The 18,620-nt window shown below is 38.1% G+C and overlaps 1 protein-coding gene across 4 annotated transcripts in view; it reads left to right on the top strand.

Annotated features, from left to right (window-relative positions):
- The window catches only part of RNGTT (RNA guanylyltransferase and 5'-phosphatase), a 291,658-nt gene extending 275,060 nt beyond the window's left edge, over positions 1-16,598 (top strand). For all 4 annotated transcript variants that reach the window (XM_053913627.2, XM_053913626.2, XM_045188557.2 and 1 more), the window contains 2 exons: positions 14,737-14,860; positions 16,310-16,598. In XM_053913627.2, coding sequence (XP_053769602.1) covers positions 14,737-14,860; positions 16,310-16,473 — 288 coding nt within the window. In that variant the 3' untranslated portion in view covers positions 16,474-16,598. The remainder of the gene's footprint in view (positions 1-14,736; positions 14,861-16,309) is intronic.
- The last annotated feature ends 2,022 nt before the right edge of the window (positions 16,599-18,620 follow it).

The following is an 18,620-nucleotide window of genomic DNA, read 5'->3' as shown; positions in this document are numbered from 1 at the left end:
CTCTGAAGGCTTGATAAGAGCAGTTGAGTGGTGAATGTCCAAAGGTATGGGGATTTTTTTTTGCCCAATTGATTTTGATTTTTGTTCTTTATTCCCACTAGGAGACAATCTCGTTTTTCTCCTCAAAGACAGGACAAATAACCTAAGGGAGTGTGAGGGGTAGCGAGAGAAGAAACTAAATGAGAAATTTAATCTGGTTTCTAATGAAATCTCCAGGAATTGTGAATTGTGACAATTCTGATTTCTTAAAGATTAGGCAAGAAGATACTTCTGAATGTAGAAATCTTTATATAATAGCTAGTTTTTTTTATATGTTACATACATGCATAATTCTTTGCAGTGATTCCCCCCTCCTTTTTTTCAAGTTTGGAAATAAAAGCAGATAAGCCACTTGCCAAGACAAAAAAGACTTATAAATTGCTAGAGCCTACTAAAAAATTAAATAGCTCTAATCATCACTGGAATCTCTCTTTGTTGAATATTACTGAACTGAAAGCACTTTATCTCCATTCCACAGACCTGGCTTAGGACACTTAGAACTTCCTTTGTTTCCTCCCTACCCACTTTTAAGATTTCTGTCACTTTGTTCCTCCTAATTTCTTTCCAGACCTCTTTCTTCAGACTAGTGTTATCAGACCGGTGCATTTGAGGCTGGTGGAGTTGTGTGTGTGTGTGTGTGTGTGTGTGTGTGTGTTTCTCCCATGAGCCTGTATATTCTTATCATTTCTTTTTTAGAAGATTATATTAAATTAAACTTAACATGACCTACTAGAGACCACATGTCTCTTTTATTTTATGGGGACTGCAAAGGGGACTCCATTAACTCTTTGGTTTAATTATTTAGTAATTTTTTGTTAGGAGTGAATAATAATAAAATTTTACTTTTCTTCTCTTATGTTGAATTTTCTAGATACTACCAAGAGGCAGTGATGTAGAGCTCTAGAACCAAACACAACCTTTCCTCATAATTATAAAAAGCATGATGTATATAAAGTGCCCTGCACAGTGTGGCTGCATAGCAGGTGGTTAATAAATGTTAGCCCTCTCCCCTCCCCTTCCATGTGAAGGGGGGGGACCCTCAGTCAATAATTTAAAAGTAAGTATTGCTGATGAAAATAAATACCTTAGGTAAAAACATTAAGTTAGTTTTGAGTACAAGTTTCCAAAATAATGAATTTGCTACTTCTTCAATGCATGAATGTTCACACATAAAGATACACTAATTAATAGAGATAATGGATGATGTATTTTAGGACTTGGCTATTTCAGAATAAAAGTGTTTGATTTGATGAGCTCCATGTTTTCTTTATTGGCTCCAAAATGATGGGTTGTATGAAGGGTAATTGTGATGTGTTTTGGGAGAAAAATTTCTTTTAAGGAAGGTATTTAGGGTGTGTGAAACTTGATGCAGATCATTTATTATAATCTGTTTCAAACTTTCAACATCTTCTGAATGGCTTTCGAGATCCCCAATACCTGGAGCTGATGAAGCAGATTTCAGTAATTCTCGTTGTGAATGTCATTCAGAGACTAGTACATGGAGACACAAAATAGAACCCCCAAGGGTTCTAAGCAGTGTTATTATTGCTCTGTATTTGTGCAATGCCTTTGTCAATAACTCCAGGATTGCTTTCTTAAAGAAGAAATATAGTTGGTGAGAAAGCATATATAAAAATGGAATGCATTGTGCCTAGCAAAGAGTAAATGAATGACTTGATGACTGATTGGACACACCAGAGGCAGCTTACTGCCCCTGTGGTGTGCAGACGATCACAGTGGGAGCAGACATTGACCTGAGGTGCAGACTTGTCCGAAAGGAATCCTGGAAAGCTGTGTTTGCCCAGAGGAGTCCTGGTCACCACACTAGACTTTATAACTGAAGTAGAGAGTTCTGAAGTGTACCGAAGCTAATAATCCAAAGACGTATGGGTCTGTGGACTCTGGTGCCTGTTCATTCTGCTCAAGCAAATTGAGACATCGTGCAGAGTTGATGATCAAAAGGAAGGAGCTTCAGCATTTTTGTTAATGCCCTAAATGATAGGCGAACAGGAAAGAAATCTTCACTTGTTACTGTAGCATTTTGGTTTATTGCCACATGCCATGTAGATCTATTTGGAGGACAGTTCCCTTGAGGTCTCTAAAAAGTGTATAGTTGGGTTTGAAATGGGTGAGAGAAAGGCAGTAAAGCTATATACACATACCTGGACATACTGCTAAAGAAATTCTTTTAAATGAACATGATTGGATTCAAATTGTTAGCAAGTCCTTGGAAAGTAAATGAAGGACTCAGTGAGGTAAATTTGAACTATGCGTTGACATCCTAATGAATTGCTTAGTTCACACACAATCCAGTGTATTGTGAACCTCATTAAGCTAGCTATTTAATGATTATTAAAAAAGATTTTAGGATAGGTGTTTGTTACTGCCAGAAGTAGGTAAACCATCTACCAAATTCAGTCCGACATACATACTTTATGATTTATTTATCTGTATTGGTCATGGCAAAGGCATCTTAAAAAACAAGCAACATCAGATAAGCCCTGTCATTTATAGTTAAAACCATTTAGAAAGAAAAACAAGTGTTAGACATGCATATTGGATTGTAAAGCTTTCCTTGGTTGTGTATTGTTTTTGTTATCCCAAGCATGCAGTATATTCATGATCTGCTTGTAATTCTTATCATGCTTGATACTAACAGACAGGGAGCGATATATTGTGCCATCATTTCACAGTCTATTTAGTAAGCCGTTGCCATTACCTTACCTTACCTTACCTTACCTGGCAGAACTACCTGTTTTGTCTGCATGACCTTTTCCTTTTTCTAGTCATGCCTATGGAAAGATCATTCAATCCAACAATGACTTCTCATTTGGTCTAGAAATCAGACAAAAGATTTGCAGCTGTGAAGTGCAGCCCATTTTAAAATTAACCTATTGTAAATCCTTAATGATTGAGAAATTCTGCAATTTGCCATGATTTGTGGTTTGTGCTACAACTAGAATAGCAAGCAGCAAAGAGATGATGCAGGTCAGAGTGGTGTGCATTTGGAAAGTGAAGGAAAAGAAACTTGATAATCATCATACTTCAAGCCAATAAGTATGCCCTCCTGCCCTTCATCCATCACATGTCACTTCACCTGCCGCCCAGACACTCTCCCACATGGAGTGTAATCCTTGGAAATAATTACTTAAATTACACTTTATTACACAAGAAGTGTAAAAGTGTCCACAACTGTAATCTACTTTTGCCTCCTTAAATATTTTTTCAATTTAGAGCCTAGATTCTTAGAGAAAAGGAGAGCACAAGTTTTTTTGGTTTTTTAAAAAATATATTTTATTGATTTTGCTATTGTACCATTTTTTTCTCGCCTTTATTCCCCTCCATCCTGTACCCCTCCTCCCAGTTTCATTCCCCCACCTTAGTTCATGTTCATGGGTCATACATATAAGTTCTTTGGCTTCTACATTTCCTATACTATTTTTAACCTCCCCCTGTCTATTTTGTACCTACCATTTATGCTTCTTATTCCTTGTACCTTTCCCCCCATTTCTCCCCACACACCTCCCCACTGATGACCCTCCATGTGATCTCTATTTCTGTGAATCTTTTCCTGTTCTAGTTGTATGCTTCGTTTTTGTTTTTTTTTAGGTTTGGTTGTTGATAGTTGTGAGTTTGTTGTCATTTTACTGTTCTTATTTTTTATCTTCTTCTTTTTCTTAGATAAGTCCCTTTAACATTTCATATAATAAGGGCTTGGTGATGATGAAGTCCTTTATCTTGACCTTATCTGAGAAGCACTTTATCTGCCCTTCCATTCTAAATGATAGCATTGCTGGATAGAGTAATCTTGGATGTAGGTCCTTGCATTTCATGACTTGGAATACTACTTTCCAGCCCCTTCTTGCCTGTAAGGTCTCTTTGGAGAAATCAGCTGACAGTCTTATGGGAAGTCCTTTGTAGGTAACTGTGTCCTTTTCTCTTGCTGCTTCTAAGATTCTCTCCTTCTCTTTAATCTTGGCTAATGTAATTATGATGTGCCTTGGTGTGTTCCTCCTTGGGTCCAACTTCTTTGGGACTCTCTGAGTTTCCTGGACTTCCTGGAAGTCTATTTCCTTTGCCAGATTGAGGAAGTTCTCCTTCATTATTTGTTCAAATAAGTTTTCAATTTTTTGTTCTTCCTCTTCTCCTCCTGTTACCCCTATAATTCAGATGTTGGAACGTTTTAAGATATCCTGGAGGTTCCTAAGCCTCTTCTCATTTTTTTGAGTTCTTGTTTCTTCATTCTTGTCTGGTTGGATGTTTCTTTCTTCCTTCTGGTCCATACCATTGATTTGAGTCCAGTTTCCTTCCCATTGCTATTGGTTCCCTGTATATTTTCCTTTGTTTCTCTTAGAATAGCCTTCATTTTTTCATCTAATTTGCGACCAAATTCAACCAATTCTGTGAGCATCCTGATTACCAGAATTTTGAACTGTGCATCTGATAGGTTGGCTATCTCTTCCTCGCTTAGTTGTATTATTTCTGGAGTTTTGATATGTTCTTTCATTTGGGCCATTTTTTTGTCTTGGTGTGCCTGTTAGGTAAAGGGGCAGAGCCTTAGGTGTTCACCGGGGTGGAGTAATGCTGGTCGCTGTACATGGGGGAGGGGCCAAGAGGGAGCAATGGCACCTGCTCCACTCTGCCAGATTTCATTCACTCCCTCAGCTACCCACTAGCAAATTGGGCCCCTCTGGTACTGATTCCCGAGTGGGTGGGCTTGCGCACGCTCTAGGCCCCTGTGAGTCTCTCCAACAAACTCTCCTGTGAGGCTGGGAGTCTCTCTCAGTGCCACCTCGACCCCCACGGGTGTTTTCAGTCAGTGATTTAGGCTTTATTTCCCAGTGCTGGAGCCCTGGGTTGCGTGGTCTGCTTCGCTCCCCATGCCGTTCCTCCCGGTTTATCTATGCACGAATGTGGGGCTGCAGGGTCTGCCAGCCACCACCTTGTGGGGTCTGACAGCTGCAGCCTGGCCTGCCCCGCTCCACAATCTGCCACCTCGCTGGGTCCACCAGCCAACGCCTTGCCATGAGTCCTCTCCTCCCAGCTGCCTGTCTCCACCCCTCCCACCAGTCTGGATGAATGTGTCTTCTTTACCTCCTTGGTTGTCTGACTTCCATACAGTTCTATTTTCTGTCATTTCTGGTTGTTTTTTGTTTTTAAATTGTTGTCCTTCTTTTGGTTGCGCGTGGTGGCACAGTGTGTCTACCTACGCCTCCATCTTGGCCAGAAGCTAGTTTTAGGTTTTAATGTTTAGGTGTATTTTCCATTTTGAATTAATTTTTGTGTAAGGTGAAAGCTATGTGTTGAGGTCCATTATTTTGCATGTGGACATCCAGTTGTTCCAGCACCATTGTTGAAAAGTCTCCTCTCCATTGCTTTGGCTTTGTAGCTTTGTCAAATATTAATTGACCTCTTAATTATGGATCAACTTCTGGGCTCTGTCTGTCTGTTCCACTGATCTGTATGTCTCCACTCACCAGTACCACACTGTCTTATTTACCAAGTCTTAAAATCAGTTAATGCCAGTCAGCTCTTCAACTTTGTTGTTGTTCTTTTCTTTCTCTTGGCTATTCAGGGTTTTTTTTGGCTTTCTGTATAAATTTTAGAATCAGATTGTCTATATTTATAAAAAATCCTGTTGGGATTCTGCTTATCACTATGTTGAATCTATAGATAAGTTTGGGAAGAACTGACATCTTAACGGTATTGACTCTTCCAATTCATGATTATGTTAAATCTGTATTCTTTTAGATTCTCTTTGATTTCTTTTATTTGTGTTTTGTTGTCAACATACAGGTCCTGCATTTTTTTTATCTATCCCTAAGTATTTCATGTTTTTGAATGTTATTGTAAATGATACTTTTTAAATTTTTACCAACTAATTTTTGCTAATATGTAGAAATAAAATTGGTTTCAGTATAATTAACCTTGTATTCTGCAGCCTTCTTAAACATACTTATTAATTCTAAAAGCATCTTTGTAGATTCCTTCTATGTAAGGAGTCATGTCTTCTATGATAGAGGTGGTCTTATTTCTCCCCTTCATGTCTTTTACTTGTTTTTCTTTGAAATGAGGGAATGACTTCATTGGATCTGGATATTTCAGAGTCTAATCTGGCTACACTATAAAGAATTGATAGGATGGGGAAAATGTAGAAGACACTGGTGTGGAAGCTGTTGCAGAAATCTGAGAGACAGTGATGGCTTGGACTATGATAATGGCACGAGAGGAGACAAAATAGACACATTCAGAATACAGTTTGGATTTTAAATTGGTAGGCCTGGTAGTGAATTGAATTATGAGGGGAAGTAAAAGGGGAAGGGATTATCCAGACACCAAGGTTTTTGTCATGAGAAACTGGGTGAATGCAATTACTATTTATTGAGATAGAGAATACAATTGAAGAAATAGATTTGGGAAAGATAAGTTGAATTTTGAACATGTTGGGTTTACAAAGTCTATGGGACATTCAAATAAAGATGTCAGATAGACAGCTGGACTGTATATATGTGATATAAAATGGTATAAGAGAGTTTGGGAATGAATCAGGCTTATGTGGGACCCCCCTTTTTTTTATTGTTGTTGAGTTACAGTTGTCCTGCCTTCTTTGCCATTGCTCTCCCCTACCCTTTCCTAGAGAAAGTTCTTTATTTTTGGTTCCCTTAATATCTTAAGAACATTTTCACGGTAGGCCTTCAGACATCCTGTTAATCACTACTTATTGCCCTCCCTCTCTCCTTTCTTCCTTCCTTCTTTCTATAAACTGACTTCTTATCATCCTCTAAATTTCAACCTTAGTATCAATCCTCAAAACTCCCCCACCTAAAACCAGGTATCTTTTTCCCTACCTTAGTCTCTATTATATAGTCTCCTTTTTTCATAGCCCTTATCATAATTTGTAGTTATTCACTTGACTGTTTACTAGACTATACATTTTGAGGGTCAGGGACTATGTCAGTATCACCACTCTACAACCCTGTGCCTGGGACATGGTTGCTCGGTATTCGTCAGATGACAGGAAGGATGGTTCTACAGCTTAGTACTGTAGCTGAGTTAGGTCCAATGACTTTCTGTTTTCATATAACTGGTTTTATGTGCAGAAGTTTCTGTACCCAATATCAGGCAAAATTTGGGTAGGAAAATAACCATGCTTGTTTTACTCTATGTTTATTGGCCACAGAGCGCTGGGCTCTGTAATAGCTAGTGATATATGAAATGGCATTTGACATTGGACAGGAAGACCTATCGAGACTTGTCTGTTTCATTTTCTAGGTCTGTCACTCTCAGTGAGGTATTTAACTACTTTAAGCTTTAGACTCCATGCCTGTTGAAGGGCAGCAATATAATTCCTGCCTCAAGGTTGTGGTGTAAATTAAATGAGATTATGTGTGTAGATCATCAATTTTTAATGCTTTGCACATACTAATCACTCAATTAATAATTAATATTTACTTATATAAAGATGAATCATACAGTTCTAGACATGGTTGATATTGCCTGATCAATAAAGGGAGAGAGGACACGAAATCTCTCTCTGTCTTTCCATTCCTTCTACTTGTTCTTTGCTGTCTAAGGGGATGTGCTGCCTTTGCTACCGGGATAGCATGGCGTCACCTGCTCTTTTGGCACCAGAAATAGAGAGTACAAATGCATTGCATTTATTCAAATGATAAACTGGTGATATATAAGATATTTAAACCTTTTGTTTTGTTGGCAGGGGTGGGGAGGTGGATGGAGAAAGGGTAGAAAGGAGAGAGGTGGAAGGAGGCAGAGAAAGGCTAGAGACAGTACTACTAGCTTACTTTTCTTAGCCAGCCATCAACAGGCAAACTGGTTGCTAAACAGAGAGAGATTAACAATTCTCATGAATTCAGTAAACATTTTCCCTGAGAATCTACCCTGGATTGGGTACTGTGCTGAGGATGGGGGGATCAATGAGGAGTACATATTTTAGTGATCTAGATCAAACGAATGACATTAACTTGAACTTCTCATTCTGTACCAGCTCTATTTTCCGCACCTCAGGCAGAGTTTTTCACTACTCTATTTGGTTTCTACTAAGTGCTAGATACAAGGCTACATATGGGTTTAGAGCAGGGATGTCAAACTCATTTTCACTGGGGGCCACATCAGCCTTGCTGTTGCCTTCAAAGGGCCGAGTGTAGTTTTAGGACTGCATAAATGTAATTACTCCTTCACAGGTAAGCAAGAGCTCGGTGCTGCCGCCAGGTAGAAACAAGGTGGAGGGCTGGATTTGGCCCACGGGCCTTGTGTTTGCCACCTATGGTTTAGAGACTAGGAACTGGGAAAGGACAAAAATAATTTAGGGCAAAGGTGGTCAACCTTTCTTGATTTTGCCTCATACACAGAGCCTCTAAGCCACAAGATATACCTGACAGCTTCCATTTATGACGTGGATAGACCCACTCAACTTAAGTTTACGTGCTAACAATTTAGCACATGTTAAGGACTGGGTAACTTCTCAGACCTTGGGGTCAGGTAGTACACCATTGGTCTCATTTACTTTTCCACACTGATTTTTTGTGATACCTTGATTTTTGTCATATAACTGGCAGACACACAGCTTTGCAAAGATACAGTGTCATCTAAAGGAATCTCGCATGAAAACTGTGGACTCCCTCCAACTAGTAGTTTACATGGGATCCAGCACATACTACTGTGTTGTCCCAAACATTTTAAATGCCCCACAGTGCCTCTGTGATGGTGTTGCAGCGCCATGGGTGCCTTATTGCACTGTTTGTAAGCTGTGGACTTAGGCCCTTTTTCTAGGACTTTTTGTTTTCTATTTAAATGTTTATCTCTTTTTATTGTTTTTTACTTCTTCATTAAAAGCCAACCTGATGTTTCTCTTTTTTTTTATGAAACATAGTAGTTTATCTTAGGAATATTTTGCTATTAAAAAAAATTTAAGTTGAGTATATATAATGTAGGAAGTTTGGAAAATACAGCAAAACACAGAGAAGAAAAGAAGTCCTAATTCCCTCATTCACTACTAACACATTGTTTTATCTGTCGTTATTTTATATGATATTTATTATATTTAGAATAACTATAACTAACTGATTTTATTAGAAGGTAATAACCTGTAATTTAATGGAAGTTTCATGTCTGGAAGTTGTCTATAATAACCTTCAGGGTAAATATGACAGAGTTTTAGCTGCTTTCTTTTCATTGGCTACATTCTTTAGTTGAATGCCTGATTGGAGGGCTTGAAGACCCCTTCCATGCATGAGGTAGAGACTCCCTGCTGCTGTGTTTCTAACCTAGCAGATGCAAGGTGTGTTATTTATACTGTGGTTCTTCAATACAGAGGCATAGGCACAAGTAGATTTTAGTGGAGGAACTTTTGTTTTTTAAGTGGTAGGTCTAGTCTAGCATATTTTTAAAAGGGGCAACTAGTCAAATGCTTTACTTCCTCAGTAAATGGATGCATTTTCTAAAAGTGATATGTCATGGGCCTACTATAATGTAGTGGTTCTAAAAGATTATTTGTCTAATAATTCAGATTTCAGCCATTTGTCTTGTTGTTATACCATAAGGGAAACTTTAATAATACCATTTTATTTCTGATTCACTTGTTTTATTTTCCCTGCCTTTGTTCAGTGCTAGAAATTAAAGTTATTTACATAAAAATAAGATTTTTGAGTTCATCTATTTGAGATATGTTTTTAAATATATCTTCTGTCACAGTATGGAGGTACAACTTGAGTTATCAAAAAGTAAAATGATAACTTCAGAAAAGAAAAAATGGCCAACTTAGTTCCAGAGAGCAGATCACAAAAGAAGGGGTGGAAACCTCTTAAGTACAAACATGTTCATATTTAGTTCATTGCCATTTCTCTCTCTCTCTCTCTCACTTTTTCTCTCATTCCTTTTTTTCTCCCTTCCTCTCTTTCTTGCAATAATAATTTTAAATTCTAATTAAAACAAGTAGTGGCATAGCCTTTCTTGGCATAGCCTGGACTGTTGAAGAGTAATTCTGTTATAAAATCCTGGTAGGGGATTCCAGAACTGACTCTAGGGCTGGAGCAGAGAAAACACAGATGAGCCTGGAGCTTGGAATAGTATCTTGTGTTGCTAGAATGTAAATGCTAAAATATATTTATTTTGTAAGTAAAGGTGGAAGCAAGTTAAAAGGACATAGGAGTCAACCTGAGAGAATTGCCAGTGGCCAAAACTGGAACAATTTTGAGCAACAAAATAAATGACAGTAGTATTTTATTATAAACTAAAGAATAGAATACATATCCATGAGTCCATAGTATTATAAATAAGCAAATAAATAAATGAGGGAAAAGAGACAAATCTTCCTTGCAGGAAGTATAGATAATAAATGTAGAAGGAATGGAGAAAGTAGAATATTCCATTAGAATACCACAGTAGTGATTGCTATAGGCAGAATTCATGGATGAATGCTCAAATTAATGGGTGAAACTTTAAGGATAAACAGGATATTTGTCTAGCTTTAAAATATCTTTATCAAGAAATGTATTAATTTCTGTGGTGTTTTTAGTAAATGTCCACAAATTCTTTGATGCCCTTCCTTCAAGGAAGTGGAATTTACTTCCATTTTCATTGAGTGGGGCTGAATATGGTGGCTTGTAACTAACCAATAGAATGTGAAAAGGAGAAAAATAGTGACCTGACAGTAGGGAAACCTTGCAGACCCCTCAGGACCAAGTGGTCAGGGTAAACCCACCAGTAATCACCATGTTGATCTCTCATACCCCCAGATATTTTGCGGTGAGAAGGGCACTACACCTCTCTTGCATTTTTCCCCCAAATCCATAGCCTCAGTCTAGTCAGCAGAAGACCCTAAATTGAGGAACATCCTGCAAAATATCTGACTACTGTTCTTCCAAAGTGTCAAGGAAAGTCTGAAAAATGGTCACAGATCAGAAGAGAACATGGAGACACGACAACTGCATGTGGTGAGGTTTCCTGGATTGGATCCTCGAATGAATAAAGACATCAGTGGAAAAACTGATGAAGTGGGAATGAAGTCTGCAGTTTAGTTAATTGTGTTATACCAGTGTTAATGTCTTAGAGTTGATAAGTATAGCATGATATGTAAAATCTGAAAATTAGGGGTGACCGGAATACTGGAGCCCTCTACAATATCGTTATAACTTTTCTCTAAATCTAAAATTATTTCTAAATCGAAAGTTTAAAAAACAACTCCTCACTGGTTGCTTTCCGATTTTAAGGATATTTATTATTTTAAAATGTCTCCAGAGCAAATTAGTTCAGAGAAATCCCCCTGTCCTCAAGCCTTTGTGCAGTTTCTCTAAAAGGAAGATGAGCCCTCGATAACAAAACAGCTCGCACAGTGCAAGGACAGTGAATTCTATCTAGGGGCTTCTGTCACACCATAGAAAGAGAAATGCATCTTTGCCTACTCTGTGCAGGTGTCAACTGGTGGTTGTTGACACACATTCACTGCCAGTAGGAATGCCCAGTTTGGGGTGAGTGAAGAAGTAAACTATTCCATGAAAAACAGCTCAATTACAACAAAGCACGGCTGTGAAAACAGCCTGGGTACGAGACAGTCCTGGGGCCAGGCCCCTTTCCAGCTAGACAGCTCTACTTTGCTCCATGCTGTCTGCTCTGCCCAGCTCTGGTGGGACATGTTTGGTGTTTCAGCTCCAGCCAGGGAAACAGGCTTTGGTGGAAAGGGAAAATGTGCCCCCAGAGCCAGAAGGGAGTTGACTAAGACGGAAGTCTCCACCTCTGGCCCTGATTGGTCTGTCCTCATACAGATAAGAACTCCAAATTCTCACAGTTTGATTGGTCCAAAAGGCACTGCCCTGATTAGTCAGAATGAAGCCACTCTGGTCAGTGAAGAAGCTGACGGGGATGTAGCTGTGCACCAATTGGATTGTGAAAGCCTTTAGTTCTTTTGGTTGAAACACAGTGCAGGCAGGCAGTTCAGTGCAGACTTCTCCCTGAAGTGCAGTTTGCGTGAAAGGCCCTGCGTAGATATGGCTACTAGGCTGGATTGTTTTGTTTGTTGGTTTGTTTTAAATTTGATCCCAGTTAACCACCAGGAACCCTTTTTAGTAGGTATTTTCTTTCTCAGGATCCATACAGGTCAGTTTAGCCAACACTGTTGGTTTGCCTTTTGTGGCTTGGTAGTGTACCCAGAACCTAGGTTGCAAAAAGTATTCTATAAAAATAGTGCAGAGTGGAGCAACGGTGATTCTACCTTCCCTTCATTCCAGGTATTGTCATTGAACTGCTAACTCAAAATCTGCTAGATTTGGTTTCATCTGACTGGCTCTTAACCTCAAATTATTGGTAGATTCAAATAGTATAAAATGTGTGGTACTCAATGAAATGGGCACATAAAAAATATTTGTCAATATAAAATATACTATATATTACTCTTCTTTTTTAAAAAAACAGTAAAATATCATTAGCTCAATGTAATTATGGGTACAGATATGAAATCCTGATGTATAAATATTATTCTTATTATTTTCAATTTCTTATTAACTCAAACTAGGATAACCAGAGTTTATTCTAGAAGTCCTAACAGGGTACTGTTTTAGTAAATAATAATAATATGTAATTGGCTGAGGATGATTATTGTCATACTAATAAAATAGAATTTGGATACTAAAATTAAACAACTCCTCTGTATGCCAGTCATTCTCTTGGTCTGACTATTAGTGAAAACTGCCTTAATTTGTGCACATATTGGAGGTATTACTTTTATCAGTTAAATATGTTTTACCATCTAACCAAATGGGTACCTTATAGTGGGTCTATTATGGCAACATAACTAGTGTGATCAGTGAAGGCCAATGTACTGTTCTTGAGTGTGGAAATAGGTTTAGGTTAGTGTAGTGGAAGGTATGTGCATTTTCTGGAAAGCTCTGTTTTCCAGATTGTTAATGCATTACCAAGTAGACACACAGACGCTTACTAATAGTGCTTAATTCCTGTAGTCAGATTGAGCACACATAATTTATAGCAATTCTGAAACTAGGAACATAAGAATGATAGGCTGTATGGTAAAGACTTACTACAATTGCTAGTCAGTGAAAGTACAGACTGCTTATTGTGGATAGCAAACCATTCTTAATAAAATGTGTGTGATACAGTTTTCTTTGCAGCTGTTTCCAAAGTGTACCTTTCCATGTCATCCTGGTTTCTTTAGTGAATTTCATTGCAAGGTCTTTTTTTTTTTTTTAAATAAGCAATGTTTCACTTCTCAGTTTTATATTCACTGAAGAAGTTTACTGGTTGGCTACTATGTGCCAGGCACTTTCCCTCGTTTTCCAGTGTCTACTAAGACACTGTTTACTAAAATTAGGAATGCCTTTGCCCTTTTTAGAAATTAGAAAATGGAAACTGAAAGTTTTAGAAACTTATCTCTGTTAAATCCTACAAATGATTTAATATAAATAGGTTACTTAACTGGGTTACCTATCCAATACTTGAATATAGATAATGTATCAAAATAAAAGGAGGTGAATCCCTAGGAAGGAAGGGAGGGGAGTTGAGACTAGAATACTAAATACTTGAGAATTAATGTAGCAAGTTGTTAAGTGGAATATCACTCTTTCAGGCTGGTGTGGTTAGGCTGAATGCGTTAGGCCTGTTGGATTTGTTGAACATGCAAATTGTCCAGTCAAGTGTAATACTCATTAAGGAAGAAGGAATACAGTTTGAAAGTTTTTATGAAGACATGCACTGTCTAATCTGTGAATTGAAAGCATCTTTTGAAATTTGCTTCCCTTCATAGTCCTAGGTGGTGCAAGAGCATTTCTAATAATGCGAGTGAAGTTAAATGATTGCAATCTACCGTATTGTGAGAGAAAGTTGTTAGCTGAGAAAGATGAGGACAGAATTAAAATATTACCATGACTGACATTTGATTTGAAAACTGCAAAGATAAGCTTAGGTTCTTATTTATGAAAACCATCTCACAGCCTGATGAAATATCTTTTAAAAGGTTTTGTAGTTACCATGGTTACTTGTTAGCTTTATAGAGTAAGTTGTAATCTATATTTAATCATCTGAGGTGAAATAGCCAAAAAAAAAAAAAATCCCTACCAACTAAAAGCAAAAGTAGCTTCATCTCTAAATTCATATTAGCTTGGAAATGGAAAGGGTAAATAGCCTAAAGATTAGATTTTTGGTTAATTAGCACTTCTTGAAAAGCAAAATATTTAGGATACACATTGCCTAAATGTGATTCTAATACTATTTCATATATGTAACTTTTTTAAAACTAGTAAATGGCATTTCTGAGGTTTTGACATAGGAATTTAGATGGTAAGACATTTCTGAAAGTCGATGAAACGTAAGCAACAGACTCAATTCTTGAAAGCCATAGGGACGCAGACAATATTGAAGACATGGATCCCATGGTAACATATTTGCCTTTGGCCCAGAAGTGGCTGGTTTTTCTGCTTAGCTTCTTTTAATTGGTATATATTGACAGCCATTTTCACAACTATATATAAAATGTCAGATTAATGAGCATGTATACAAGGGAGTGCATACTGTAGCCTTAGGCTTGATTAGACACCTCAGATGACAAAGAGCTCTGCCTGAAGAGTTACTGAGGTGTTTTTGGCTTTTTCTAATGCATCTGTCTGTCACGTAGTGGAAGCAAAAGGCCTTTCAAATGATTTAAATATTTTCCTCAATTCTCTTTTAATACAGGTGACAAAAGAGCTAAAACAGTATGACAACAAAATTATAGAATGCAAATTTGAGAACAACAGCTGGGTCTTCATGAGACAGAGAACAGACAAAAGTTTTCCTAATGCCTATAACACTGCCATGGGTGAGTATGACAACCTATCCAAAAAAAAGTTAAAGTGTTAGAACCAAAGTGTGCTGTCTCCGCTGTTTGGCCTGATGCACCAGAGTCATCTGGGCCCCGCCTTTGCTTGCTGGGGTCGGGGTTGTGTCGGGTCTGTGCCCCAGTTGGCTCCAGTTGGTGTGCAGGTTCTCCTCTGTAGACAGACCTGTGGGCTTGTGCCCATGTGCCCGAGAGAAGTTTAAAGGGCAGTACCACAGGCTGTATACACGTTGAATTTGTTGAGCAACAGCAACAACAAAAGAACATGACAATTTCAGTTCTATTCAAAACTATACAAACCATTATTTGCCAGATGGTAAAAGACAAAATTAGCAGGGGGAAATATAATTTCCAGCTCCTAAAATAGCTTTGTAAACAATACAGAACAAAATAAATGAAAGCCATTAAAAAAACCCAAAAACCTAAAACCTGCTGTGCTATCCTTGAGTGTTCTTTGGGTACAATAGGAATGCTTTGGGAATTCAGAATAGTAAGTGTCTTTCATGGGGAACAACACAAATTACATTTATAAGGTAAACTAGTAGTGGTAGTTGTTGCTCTGGATTGCATTTTTCATGGTGTGGAAGAAAAAAACAGATAAAAACCAAGATTAAAGGTTAACAGAATCGTGTACTTTTAGAGTGCTCAGTCAGTGATGATGATGATTATATGATAAGCTTATGAAAAAATATAGAAATTGCCTGTTTGAGTTTTACAGCATAAAAGTTTATAGCTTTGTGTGTTTAAAGCTTCTTGTTGGTCTTGCAGATATGTCCAGACAAGATGAGTTAATTTAGAAAATAGGAATAATTAAGCCAGTGTCTTTTTTCCCCCCCAAAACCAAATAGATAAATAAAATGAAAAGGACTGGCACTAAATGTTGATCACATAAGAAGAGATGCTTTATTTAATAGTAATTTTGTTGTAATACCTTACTTCACACAAATTGTTAAAATAAAACAGTGTTACCTGCCAGCTCCAGTAAAAGCTCCCTCTTCAGTGGGATTGGTGGCTTCTCAGTGTGGACTGTTTCCTGAGAGAGACTGAAGGGCTGCAGCACACAGCAGACATTCTGTAGGCAGTTTGGTGGAATAGGGTTTATAATGTGATGCACTTGCTGGATTAAAGTGTTGTAAAAACTGGTTTTGAGGGATAGAAAATCCTACTGACTACATCCTTGTAACCCAAGTATGTAAAGTTAGGGTTTAAAATTAATAGAGCAGTAAAGACTAGCCAGTGGAAAGCCTCTCACTTTGAGGGGGGGCGGGGGGAGGAGAAGAGTTGAAGCCGAAGCGTGTCACTCAGGTTGGTGCTATGGAAGTGGCTAGCATAGTGGGATGCAGACCTTTCTTCTTTCCAGTTGTCTCCCTGTGGTGAGTCAGCAGCCTTAATTAACCCTCATATGAGACATGTGTCTGCCTTTGTCCACAGCTGTGTGCAACAGCATCTCAAACCCTGTCACCAAGGAGATGCTGTTTGAGTTCATTGACAGATGTGCAGCAGCTTCTCAAGGACAGAAACGAAAACACCATCAGGACCCTGACACGGAGCTCATGCCTCCACCGCCCCCCAAAAGGCCACACCCTGTGACCTAAGTCCTGCCACTGCCTTCAGGATTGAGAGGAAAGATGAGTGAGGAACACGCTGTCACTCCTCTGGCGCCAGAGAAATTCAACAAAGGATGTGGCTTGATGTGGATACACGTTTTGTTTGTTTGTTTGTTTTTTTAAAGAAAAGTATTGTAGCCAGCCTGTAAATATTTGATGCATTTGTTTTCTTATTGCTACAATAAATACATCATGGACTTAAACATTTTATTTATATTTGGTAAACTCAGCCTTACCTTGTGGAATCTGAAGGTTGAAATATGCAAAGGTTTGAACAACATTGAAATCAATGAAAAAGAGGCCTTGTTTATATATGGATAACTTCTACCTTTAATTTATAAAGTTAGCAATCTGGAACTGTGAGAGCCTAGAACACTGTATTTTTTTAGAAGTTGTATTTCAGCTATGGTAAATTTTCCTTTTAAAAAATTTAAGCAATGGCATTAAACTTTCTTGCTATCATTTATCATGGATTTCCTCCATTTCTGAGATTCTTGTATTCAAAAACAAATGACAAGGTTGTTGAGTATTGTACTATATTAAACAACTTGGTCTGGCTTTATCATTTTAAGATTTTGTTTTGCAATGTTAAAGTAAAAAAGTGAAGCTCCAATTTTGTGAACTGCATCCTTTCTAAAGAAAGAATATTAAGTATTTGCATTCGCTTCTGTTGTTAGAACTACAATATCCAATCTCCAATATGTCCATTCCTTAGTGGTTTTGAGTTACTTCATAGATCTTAGATATACACCACCAGGTCCTTCACACAGTGTTTCCTGGGAGACATTTTTTAAAATGCCAGCGCTGCTGCTGCTTTACCTCGGCGGTATCAGCACATTGTAAATTACACTAGAACACACAGCTCACTGTGATTATGGGAGTGATATCAAACACATCAAACACAAGCAATGTCATTTTAGTTCCCTCGAACCGAACCACAAAGGAAACGCCAGCTGACTCCTTTGGGCATCAGTGGACTAGAATGCTGTCTGTAGAGAGCCCTCACCCCCTCACATAAACGCAGAGATCAGGCATCTGTAGGAGCTGAACACCAAGGAAGTCAAGACATTTATTTTCAAAGCCAGAATTCTATCTACATTTTCTTTTGGGAATGCTGTTTCTGTCATATGTCTGAATTTTAAACCGTTTGCTGGTAGATAATGGATTAAAGAGCAGCTAATTGATCATCTGCCATTGTTGAGAAACTGTGTTCTGATTGGTTTGTGAAGGAATTAGCCAGTTAGAGGCTAATGTATTTATTTTTAGAGGTACAGGTTTCAAGTATGTGTATGTAAAATTTTCTTCCTGCTCTGAATTTTATATATGTCTATGCATAAATGTGGGAATATATGCAACAGTGTATATCCTTTTACTAATGCAGTCAGAAATGAAAATCTAAACACCTTACCTAGCAGACTGAATATCTGACAGGATTTCTATGTTATAGCACAGAGTAGCCAAAAATGTATTTGTATTCACCTGAGTTTACATGTTTTTAAACAAAAGTTTTCCCCTGCAGTGCTTTTCTACGTGAAATAGTAGCATCATGCTGGGGTGTTTTCCTTTGCTGTCCCCAGGGTATGTAATGGACAGTGAACGAGTCCAAAATGCCACTGTAGGGTTTCTTTCCCAGAATACTTTGGTGTGTTTGGGTGCTGAAGGGATGGACACACCCAGCTGCCACAATGACCACAGAAAGATGGAACCTGTTAAGGCTCCATAGCATCTTGTCCAAAAAACATCTGGAAAAACACCTGTGCGGCTCCAGATAGTCTGATGGCTCCTTCACCAGGGTCAGTGACTCTTTGTACTGCACGCTGCTTTCTCCCGAGCCTGTGTAAATGCAGGGCTCTTTTGCTGACGTTAAGAGCAAGAAACTTCTGCCAGTGATCTTTATGGAGTCGAAATGTTTATGGTAATTGTAACCTTTTAAATGAGTTAATGTGAAAAGAACATCTCATTTTTAATACATCCAGCTATTCTTACCTTTGTGCATTTTTCGGCAGTTAATTTTCTTAATTTTTCCTTTCTTTTCAATTATCGTGAATTATAAGAGTTGGCCATATAAATAATAGGGCCAAGTAGCCCCTGAACACACTACCACCTGCAGCACCCCAAAATGTCACCTAGAAGGC

The sequence above is a fragment of the Desmodus rotundus genome, chromosome 11, assembly GCF_022682495.2.
Source record: "Desmodus rotundus isolate HL8 chromosome 11, HLdesRot8A.1, whole genome shotgun sequence".
Lineage (NCBI taxonomy): Eukaryota > Metazoa > Chordata > Mammalia > Chiroptera > Phyllostomidae > Desmodus > Desmodus rotundus.
Note: the sequence above shows the minus strand (reverse complement) of the source record. Positions and strands in the feature narration are given on the sequence as shown.